A 12072-nucleotide genomic window follows, 5' to 3' on the forward strand; every position below is an offset into this window, starting at 1 on the left:
GAAATCACCTGCCTTCTGCGTTGATCTCTCTGGGAGTGGCAGATTGGAGCTGTTCTATTTGTTCATCTTGCTGAGGTCCCCAGTAGTTTAATTTTTAATTTATTGCTTTGAGCTTATGGTACATAAATAAAATTATCTATTGGACTGAGTTGGATTTGCATTAAATTTAGGATATGTACATGAACTGTCATTTTAAATATACATTTGGAAAAGTACAAGCTATACAAAACTAAATCCAAGTTATTTAAGCTTTTCTGCTAATTTGCTTTATTATGCATATATGAAGAAATTATAAACCCAGACTAGGATGCATTAAAGTTTACCTGATAATTCTCCACCTGTGTGTCCCTGTCTTAGCCCCATGCAAAATGGAACTAGGAACACTTTGTGTATATACTGTTATTCAAATAAGCAATATGTTCAGACAAGAGGTTATTTGTAAGAAAAATAATTGTGTCTTTGTTTCATTATGAGAAAGCTTGGATTTCTCATAAACAGGTTTAGTATTCATCAATTATCTAATATGATAGACAATGTTATTCTCACAGATATATATTTTGTTCATTTTTCCCTTATGCAAGATATATTAATATTTGCCAAAAATAAGTCTGAATTCCTCTGGTCTAAAGAAGGGAACACAGTGTAGTGAAAACAGTGTGGAAACTATAGTCAAAAGACCCAGCTGGAGTTCCAGCTTCTTCACTTAATGACTATATTTATTTGATGTCATTGTTTATGAAAGGAAGGAATTACCCCTTCCACCTACACCTTATTAGAATTATATTTATATTGTTTCTTACAAATGTCTCTTTAATTTAAAAAGAGCTTGCTTCTAATGGTTCTTTCAAGCTATTACATGTGCTTCAAATTCATAATCACAAATGCCATACAATCGTTTACATCTCTTTGCAAATATTTGAAATCACTAAATTAAAATGCTATTAAATCAAAATGGAGCTGTGCTAAGAATAGCTCATAGTTGAGATGATGAGAATCGTATTATCCAAGGCTCATAGATGCAGAATTTTAGAACCACCATGATAGGCAGAGGGAAGGATATAATAATCTACAAGTGCTTTTCAATAGCCACTGGCAGTTCCATGATGGGATAAAGGGGTGGCATGGAATGAACACAGGACCAGGAATCAAACAGCTGAATTTCAGCACTTGCTTTTCACTCTATAGTTGTAGGACCCTATCCAAACCATATCTCTTGTAGGGCACTCAATTTGCTAATCAATAAAATTGGGGAGAAGTGCATATAAAGTCATCTAAAATCTGTGACCTGAAAGGATAGAAAAGGTCATTTTTTTTAACATTTGGAATAAAGTCAGAAAAAGAAATAATAAAAAACCAGTACTAAGAATAGATATTCACAAGTGAAGACACTTTGAAGGTGAAAATGTTGTTAGAAATGGAAATAATTTACTAAATAAAGACACCGAATCATTACTATTAGCCTATGTGAGACAGTAAACTTTTTTCAACAATTTAGATGTCTAAATAGAGGTATCGTGTCTTATGCAACCTGAGTTTTTAATGATACCCAGAGAGTAAGTATTTAAATATAACAAATATGTTATGCTACAGAGATGAAAAGCTTGGGACACTTAGCCAACGAAAGTATTTTTTTACATTATCAATTCTACTACTACATTGGTTCAGTTTTTCACTTGGAGACTATCATAGTTGATTTTCCCCAGAAGCTGACCTAAAAACAAAGATTGTGTGCAAACTGTTTGTTTAGGAGGTAAAGAACAGGCTGGAAGGGAGTAGAGAAATGCAGTCAATGAAAGATGCATTTGTCAAGCAAATCACCATCTGGGTGACAGGGGGTTAATCCCATTTGGAATGAATATAAACTAATTACTGGAGGAGGCTAGTGTAGAACAAACACTTGTCACTTGTGGGGCAAGGGAGTTGGATTACTTATGCGCCAACTCCTGTCAGTAATTGTATGTGGGCTGCTGGGAAGGAGGGCATTAAGGCTCTGGCACTTCTAAACTCTTCCCTCTCCAAGGGCAATGTCAGCTCAGTAAACCACAGAAAACCTTGAGGCAAGGAAATTCAGGTGCTGGCAGTTGGAAGGTGAGCAAGCATGCATTGAGATGACAAGGGAACAGATGGGGCAAGACATTGATAGTATCTATTACAGTGACTGACCATAGAGACATCAGACTGTATGGCTTTATAGGACTCTGTCACCCAAAGGACCACCCTATCCCAACATCTTTCACTGAAAATCAGTCAGACTTTGCTAGGAACTTCAGAGACAGAGAGATCACTACTTTGAGAGGCAGCCATTCTCTTTATGGGAAACTCTTCTTTCTCTCTCCTTCCTCCCAAAAAGAGTTCTTCCTAATTAGAAACTTCCATAAAATTTCTGACATCTCCAAGTATAGAAGAAAATAAACACACAAACACACACACACACATACACGCCCCTGCATACACATACACATACAGACCCACACACAATGTGCATTGGTATATCATTTCCTTTAAAATATCCGATAAGAATTTACATGACCTAGCCTCCTCCTAAATCTCATCTCACACTAAACGGCCTTAGTTTTTTGGGGTCTGAAATACTTTATTTTTCCCACCCCATTTTACATCACAGCCCTGAAACTGAATTCCTACTGTCGTCTTACGAGGTTGTAGTTTAAGTCTGTTGTTTGTATGCAACAGCCCCTTGCCTTATATTTTTCTTTTGATGGGAACTGAAGTGATACTAAAGCTTTTGTTTTTATCTGCAATAAAATAGTTTAAAGCATTTTGAAAGTCAACATTTGGGGAACATTTTGGAGTCTGGAATTTCTGTAGAAAAAGAGGACTAGTGAAAGTGACTGCCCTCATGACAATAAGTTTACAACATTTATCAGTATCATGGCCCTAACACCTCTGAATATGTTGTGCCATTTTCTCCATGTCACTGAATTCTCTGGAGCATGAAAACAACTGAGAGAGAAATTTCCAGTTGACTTATAAGATCAAATTAAGAGAAAAACCAATTATTTCTATTCTAGTGTGTCACTGCATGTCTTTACTTGGAAGACCATGTTCAATAGAATGATCACAGCCTGGTAGTAATAGTTAGAAATAATATACAGCAACTTTTATAGAAAGACCCCTGAGTACTTTATAAACCATTGATATATAAAGGATCAATGTAAAATCTGATTGTGGATTAAAGGCCAAACTATCATTAATTTGCAAGTCTTAAATTGACCTTAATATATTAGTGTTTTTGACATTTGTACCCTGATTAACTTCTTTATTCATTCCTTGAGTCAATATTTATAGACACTATAATGAATAGACACTAGTCTATTCATTCTTAAAAGTCTGCCTTGTTCTCTTAAGCAAGTGATATCACTTATTGAAACCCACTGCATTCCCCTTATTCTGCTCTGTATTTTAGCCATTTCTGTGAGTCTCATCCCCTTATGAGATAATAAACCCCCTTGTAACAGCAGCACTGACAGACTTATCTTTATAATCCTTAAATCTCTTAGCCTTAATCCTATAGGTAGGAAGCACTCCATTGACATTTGTTGAACTAAAGTGAACTGAAAAGTGAAGTCAATATGGAAAAGTATCCTGATTCATTTTCTCCAATTTCCATCAAAGACTAAGGATTTGGAAGTTGCATTCTTGAAGATTGGTATGCCATAATTTGTTAATAAAACAGTTAAAAATTACAGTGTTTGTACCTGGCATTCACCTTCTTAATATGCATAGGCCTGATTGCCTGATTATAGAACTTAATTATTTGACCAGCACCATGGATATTCCTAAACAAGTCTCTGCTTCTTACAAAACAAAAACAAAAACCCGCGCACAGGGAAGAAAAAGTAATGACAAGAATCAAGTAGTCACTTCTCTTAAACACATTATTTTGGTAAGGATAATCATCGTTGAGAGTGTATGATTGATCCTTTCTAACCTATTCTACAAAACTCTAAACAGACACTTGATCATTATTTTTAGTCTAGTTGCACCCTCTGTTTCTTTTAAAAATATAAAATATGTAGATTCTCTGCCCCTACATTTTTCTGTCTTTAGGAAAAACCATAATTAATTTTGCAACCAAGTACTCACCCTGGGCATTGTTTTCGCATGACAACTAAGCCAACCACACTTGTGTGGAGACAGTGCCATTTTATATTCCTATCTTTCAACTCAAACTGTTTCTTTTCCCTATTTACATATTTTTAAAAGAGCAGTTACATAGGAGATACAAGGTTTGGTCTGCACCCACAGTCAACTCATTCAAATTTATTCTTTACAGAAGATATTCTTCACTTTTGTTGAGAGGATGAAAGCCATGTGAAACCACAAATGACACTTTGAGTTTTACACAATCGTTTAAAAATAAGCAACACCCTATTTACAGGACACCACTCAATGGATTGTAAATCGAATTTTTTCACAAAGAAACTAAGGCAGTGAGAACTTCACAGCATTTGTGCAGTACATTTGTTTTTATCTCAGCCAGGATCTGGCTCAGCAGAGATACTGATGCCTCTAGCATCACCAGCCAGGTAAATAAATCTCCAGATCACTACTCCCCAAGCTCTTAGTTTCCAGAATGTTGATGCATATGGAGCTCTGCAAGATCTTTCATGCCAGGAATTTTGTCCCTGTCAGTTCCTTGTGGTATTATAAGTCCTCACCCTTTGAAAATTCGTTGTATAAGCTTTAATTTATTATAGTTTTTTGCTAAACAATCTTGAATGGACAATGAGTTCTCTATGGAGACACTCAGTGCATAATTTTTACTGGTTCCGCATCTTTTTAACATTTACAAGAATTTGCACTTAAAATGGATTTTTAAAATAAAACTGACACATTTTTGACTGCAGTCACAAAGAAATCACAAGCTGAGAGTGTTAAGAAATAAGAGGCAGGGTGGGGAGAGGGGCTTAGAGAGAGTGCAAAAAGGCTTAAATAGCCACACCAGAAAAACATATAGTGAATCAGCAAGAGATAAATAATGGATTGCTGAGTGGCAACAACCCCTGCTGAAGCCAAATAGCAGGAATCTGTAGTAGACTCCATAATAGAATATGCCATTTCCTGGCTGAGTACCATCAAGCATCCTCCTGATAATTATCTTTTGCACAAGCTAGAATGGAGATTCCCAGAGAATAAGATGGCTCCATCCTGCTCCACCCATGTTAAATCGCTCAAGTCTAGATTGCCCAATATGACACCTAATTCAGCTATTTCATAAACCGAGCTTTCTCCACAGTCTCATCTATTTGTTGCTTGTCTTCATCTTCATGGAAAGATTCTCAAAGAAAGTTCTATTTTAGATAAATTGTGGACTAGATAAATCTGGCAATATAAAACATGGAGAAAGGTTATATAAAATATTATAAATGTGTAGCTGAACTTCCAAGAAAGTAAAGAAAATCTTTAGTGGCCAAAAATGACAGGCAGCTGTGATGAAGGAAATTGCCAGATTGGGTAGGCTGATTGGGCATTTAATGCTTTCCAAGAACAGAAGCTTTGTGTTCAGTCAAGTCAATACATAAAGCCAGACCATCGAAGGGCAACAGCCCAATAAAAGGGCATAGTTGAAAAAATCCTGTCACTTGTACAGAGTCAACTAAGTGTTTTCTGCCTTGGCCTAGGCTTAGTGTAGTGAGGAAAGTATCTTCCTTCAGAATTTGTCATCACAGCCTTGTCCTTGAGACAGATTGTATTTTGAATTTATACCACACACTGTGGTCTAGGAATCTAGAATTTGAGAACTTATCATAAGAGTGGCCTCAGGCCAGTGATACCAATGTTGCAGTACCTATTAGAAGCAAACAGAAAACATCTTTGGAGGGTTATTTTAAGAGATATTGGCAGTGAATTTCCCAGGATGGTTAAAAGGGAATCAACCCTCATAGTCAGGAAGTACAACAAATCCTAAACAATATGAACAGAAATTAAAAAGTAAAAATCTAAACAACTTGTACTGAAACTGGAGAACATTTAAAACAGAAAGAAGGTCTTGAATGTAATCAAAACAAAAACATAAGATGAGTAGAAATTTTATTTCACCAATAGCCATGTATACAAAACTCTTTTCCAGCACAATTCATATGCTCTGATTTTATTTATTTTATTTTATTTTATTTTATTTCTTATTTGTGTGGGTACATAGTAGTGTATGTATTTATGGGGTCCATGAGATGTTTTCATACAGGCATGCAATGAGTAATAATCACATTATGGAAAATGAGGTAACCATCCCCTCAAGCATTTATCCTTTGTGTTATAAACAATCCAATTACACCCTTTTAGTTATTTTTAAAATGTATAATTAAGTTATTATTGACTATAGTCACCCTGTTGTGCTATAAAATAGTATGTCTTATTCATTCTTTCCAGCTATTTTTTTCTGTGCCCATTAACCATTTGCACCTCCCTCCCACCCCCACTACCCTTCCCAGCCTCTGATAACCATTTTTCTACTCTCTATGTCCATCACATATTCTGATTTAAAAGGGTTTTCCTATATTTTGTACAAAAGTCACTCAATTACACAGAATTGCTTGTATGGGATATTAAAATGCTTAAAATAATTTAATTTTTGTCTTTGACAATGAACATACATGAAAATTGTGGCTTTCACTGTTATCATTGATGACACCAGTGAAGTTACAAAGCTGCTCATTAGTAACTGAAATTAGATTTTCTCTTGTTGAAGGAATTTTCAGTTTTTCAGAGAATGAGAGTTATAATCTCTAATGCAAAAATAAAACTGAACTTTTAAAAGATCTCTAGTACTTTTTAAAAGATGTTTGAGTTTCTAATTTCCTAAACATTTCTGAAAATATTCTCAGAAGAAAAAAAAAAGAATCCAACAGAGAGAAAACCTTTTTGATATTTTTTTTTTCTTTTTGTAATTATAAGAAAACACTACTGCATTCATATACAGGTGAGAATTCACTGAATATTTTCTGGCATCAGAGATGTCTATAAATAGATTGTACCTTAGAAAAACCTTGCTTGCTACTCAACCTACTCAGAGATGATTATTCTTACCCTATGAAGACACCGAGCAGCCTATCTTCCGTTTTTATAAATTATCAATAAGTGAAGTACATCTAAATTCTTCGGATGAAAATCATGTTAAGTTTCTACGTTGATGCATTCTCATGAGAAACATATGTAAATGTTGGTTCATAGCATTGTCATTCTTTTTAAGGAGATTATAACATTTCCTGAACGAGGTTGATAGAATGTGATTTAAATAAAAGTGGTACTTTTCACCACTTATTTTGAATATGGCTTATCAATTCTTCTAACTAGAATACATGACTTTTATTTTTTAAAAAACCTATCACTTTCCCATCATGATTCTACATGGAATTATGAGTTAATATTTTTAAAATAATATTTCAGTTAATTAAAATTGATTTTTCTCTTATTTTCTTATATCTTCACAGATTGTAAGTGTTGGAAAGCATGTAAAAGGCTACCATTATATCATTGCAAACTTGGTAAGAACTTCTTATTTTCTACTTTTCATAAGAATTGCTCAAGCACACAAGATTATTTTAACTGTGCCTTAAAATAATGCTTCAATAAATAGACTACATTACTTACTAAGCTTTTAATAACACACATGATATTTTATTACAATGATCACTAAATTTCATAAGTAGAATTCCATATAATTTTATGCAGATTAGCTTGGTATCTGCTAAAGAGACCTTTAAAAGAAATGATAATGGTTATTTTGCTATGATACCACTTGTCAAATTAAATAATTTTCTCTGTCTAAATGATAAATGCTACTTTGTAGATGAAGATAGCCAATATTTGGATATTACAAGAATAATCTAAACTAACAGCTATGTTCTCTAATTTTAAGAATAACTGTATATAATGGCTATATAAGCAAATCTTTTAAATGGGAGTAATGCAAATTTTTAAAAATTATGTCAACTTTTCACATGTCATATACAAATGACTAACAAACAAGGCACATCCATTGTTATGAAATTCTTTTTTTTTTTTTTTTTTTTTTGAGACAGAGTCTCGCACTGTCACCCATTCTTAAAGGCCTGAGAGAAATCCTTTTAGATATCTTGGAAGGCTCATTGAATACGTCTTGTTAACCATGCAGTGTAGGAGGTAGATTGTACATGGAGAGGTCCATTCTCTCTTGTTTTATTATAAAGTACCATTTGCCCTAAGGGCCTGATTCCCAAAGTGATTTATACTGGAGAAGTTAAGGATGTTTTCTCCTTTTTCCATTTTTATGACACTTTTTTTTTTTTGAGACAGTCTTGCTCTGTCACCCAGGCTGGAGTGCAGTGGCGCAATCTCAGCCCACTGCAAGCTGCGCCTCCCAGGTTCAAGCCATTCTCTGGCCTCAGCCTCCTAGAGTAGCTGGGACTACAGACACCTGCCACCACGCCCGGCTAATTTTTTGTATTTTTAGTAGAGACGGGGTTTCACCATGTTAGCCAGGATGGTCTCGATCTCCTGACCTCATGATATGCCCACCTTGGCCTCCCAAAGTCCTGGGATTACAGGCATGAGCCACTGCGTCCAGCCCTTTTTATTTTTTATGACTATCTTGCACTTAAATAGGAAAGAAACTGAAGGATGCAAAAGAGATTCAGATCTACCCATTCTTTCCATATAGCAAGTGGACTGTCCCACTTTGAGACAGGAATTTTCAGTCTTTAGTGAACTGGGTTTGGTTGTGGCTCTGAGATATTAAAATACAGCAATATACTGTGAACCATTATTATATTGTGCTTCTTAGATAAAGTATAATCTTGCGACTCAATGGATTATCACGAAAATATTGAGAAATTTTGACTTGTCTTTTTCATTGCTTTTAGTAGGCTGTTTTAGTAGAGTGTTTCACTATTTTTTATAAAAATATAATATTTAAGACAAATGTATTCTGATATTAATTACTATAAGAGAAAAAACTTAGGATTATGAGATATCTGTAAGTACAGTAAATTGTACAATGAGACTCTAATGACTTTTATAGCAAATAGGAGGTTTTGTCATCTAGTCTTACAAACAATAGAATTGAGGGGGAAAAAAATCAATGTGTTATATGTAGACTATCATTCCAGAAATGAGTCGTTGACATTGGCAATTAAAATAAATAAATCAGTACAAGATGGAATGAATTAATATTTATAACACTCCAAAGGATATCATAAACAGCCCTGGGAGATGGCAGTGTATTTAAGTTATCTAGAGTTCCAGTATATGAAGTAGAAAACCATTTTTGTTTGCAGTAGGGACTAGAACCATCACTTTCACTAAAAATCAGCAAGTTTTATTATATGTGGTTGATATCTTTGTAATACATGATCAGATCAGTGACTGCCATGGACATACATTATAATACAGTGTATTAATATGGATTATATTGACTTATTCATTTGTCCCTAAAGGACTCTTACTTATAACACTAGAGTAGTTTTTATTTAATTGAGCCAATCAACAGCTATTTTTGAGAGCTATGTGCATAAGATTCTCAAATGTGAAGTCAATCCAGAATCAAAATGAAAAATGACATCAACATCATACTTAAGGTTGAAAGACTGAATGATTTTTCCCCTAAAATCAGGAACAAGATAGTGTGCCCTCTTACCACTTCTACTGAACACTGTATTGAAGGTTCTATCACAGATATTTAGGTAAAATAAATAAATAAAACGCATCCAGATTGAAAAGGAAGAAGATTGTATATATATAAAAATACTAAGGAATCAAAATATATTTGTAGAACTAATAAGTTCCACAGGGTTGCAGAATGCAAGGTGAATATACAACAGTTTGTTGTATGTCTATATATTAGCAATATACATTCTAAAAATTAAACCAAGAAAATATTTCATTGATAATTTACAATTACAATTTACAATTAATAGAGAACTGTTATATGTAAACCAACTCATCAAGGGTGATTTAACAGTATTAGTAAAAACTGATGTCTACAATAACAATTCTTACTTGTGATTGGGTGGTTACAAATATTCTGGAATATTTAAAATATTCTGTAGTCACAATGTAGAATATAAAAGCAGAAGGTATGAAGTCCAACCCATATTTACCAAAAAGAGAAGAATGAAATTTAGCAGACATCAATATGTGATGCATGAAATTGGGTCATGAATTTACAAACATGCATTTTTGTAAAAGTCAAGGACCTCCCTTATTTAAACAAGGTTAACTCTGGAGAAATTGAGTTTAAATATAGGTGTTCTTTAGATTCTTTAAAAATGATAATCTTTTAAACCAAGAAACAAAGTAAGGAATGTCACCAAAATACTGGCTTCCTAATGGTCTTTAAACTCTTTGGCTGAAATGCAGAAAGCAGATTTCGCGTACTTAAACAAAATAATAGGCAATATATTTGTGAATAAGGATGCAAATAGGTTGTGAATGCTCTCTGGCATTATTTTAAATTGTCTTGTCATTATAAGTTGAACTTTTCTTCTTCAGTTAACAACCATTCAATCTCCTTCATCATTCTATCCTGATAAAATGAGAATACATTTATGTATTCTATGCCCCTAGAGGGTCCGCAGGGAGCTAACATCATCTGAATAGTATGAGCTATGCCTGATATCTAATTGAATGGGCACGCCCCTCCCTGATTCTTAAAATTTCTCTGTGTTTATCTCTGCCACTATATTTAACAATTGGATATTAAGTGTGAGTAAAACTTGTTAGAAATGAAAGATTGCTGCTATTCTTTTTTCTTTTCTATGTCCTATACGGGATTTGTATGTGGGTGCATGTATGTTTTATTAAACCCATCATCTAGAGGTACTGGTGAAAGCGTATTATATCACAATAGATTAAATTCTGTTCCAAAATTTTCCCAGAGAAGTAGAGGCAGGAAAACCTTATCCGTCAGTTGGTTTATCCTAGTCTGTTTCTTAGAGATTCATGTAAGAAAATTGCTTCCCTACTTTGTCCCTAGACTTACTCTTTCCTAGTTCTTCTTTCATTTAGCTGCCAGTTATTTTTTAAAGACAAGTATGATGATATCGTTTGCTTAAATTTTTTATTGGGCTCAGGATGCAAATATAGCAAAAGACATTATATTTTTCATGACCTGATTCCCCATGGGTTTTCCAAACTTACTTGCTAATACGTGTCTCACTTCTCCTCCGAGTTTGAATGTCTCTCCAAATGACATATTGTGCCAACTCTGAGTCATTGCCCCAGTTTTTACCACCATCTTCCAGAGTAAGCATTCAAAACCTAAGCACTGCTCTACTTACATATTTTAGGAAAAAGGATTTACACTCTTGAACTTAATGCACAAAGCCCTTTAAGATTTTGTCCCTACTTGACCCGAGTCTTTCCCACTCCACCCCACAACTATCCCTTCTTCAGATCAAACTAATTCCCAGACACCTAATGCAGCTTTCCTTTTCCCAGCTTTGTTTAGGTTGTTATCTCTATCAGCAGGTGTTTACCCCATCCAATCCCTGTCAGTGGTTACAGTCACTTTTGGAAAGCTATCCCTAAATATCCACTTTGATAGTCTCTTCTCTGGGTTCTCAGACTACCCTGAGTACCTGTGTACTCATAGTATAGAACTTATTCTTGTTTTTTCATTTATCAAATTATTTTATACCCCCTCTGTACCAGGTACTGTCCAACATCCCATGGCACAACTGCAAATAAAACAATAGCACACTGCAAGTTCACTGAAGGCAGGAACAATGTCTCTTTTTTTAACCTAATGAAAGAGTCCTTATCTCTACTCTTTATCTGTTGAACTCCTGCTTACCCTCTAGCACCCAGTTTATGTTATTGTAATTGTTTTTGTTATTATAATTGCTTTAATTTGGCCTTAAAAAAGATTTTTGATTGAAAAATGAGGTTCAGTGTAATTTAGCCAGGATCTCATAGATCTGAATTCTCAAAGAAATGTTTGAAGCTCTGGCCTGTCTGATTGCAAAGAATAAATACACAAATAAATAAACAACTTAGGGAATAATGCCACCAAGTGACCATTTATTTAAGCATCTCCCACAGCACCCGTCAGGGGGACCTAGCATTAAACACATT

At 34.4% G+C, this 12072-nt stretch overlaps 1 protein-coding gene across 6 annotated transcripts in view; it reads left to right on the forward strand.

The window, feature by feature from the left end:
• The window catches only part of GRIA4 (glutamate ionotropic receptor AMPA type subunit 4), a 384842-nt gene that overhangs the window by 281230 nt on the left and 91540 nt on the right, over positions 1 to 12072 (forward strand). For all 6 annotated transcript variants that reach the window (XM_033205053.1, XM_033205052.1, XM_033205056.1 and 3 more), the window contains exon 6: positions 7452 to 7505. In XM_033205053.1, the coding sequence (XP_033060944.1) occupies positions 7452 to 7505 (54 nt within the window). The remainder of the gene's footprint in view (positions 1 to 7451; positions 7506 to 12072) is intronic.

Source organism: Trachypithecus francoisi, unplaced genomic scaffold, assembly GCF_009764315.1.
Source record: "Trachypithecus francoisi isolate TF-2019V2 unplaced genomic scaffold, Tfra_2.0 Lachesis_group8, whole genome shotgun sequence".
In the NCBI taxonomy this organism is placed as follows: Eukaryota; Metazoa; Chordata; class Mammalia; order Primates; family Cercopithecidae; genus Trachypithecus; species Trachypithecus francoisi.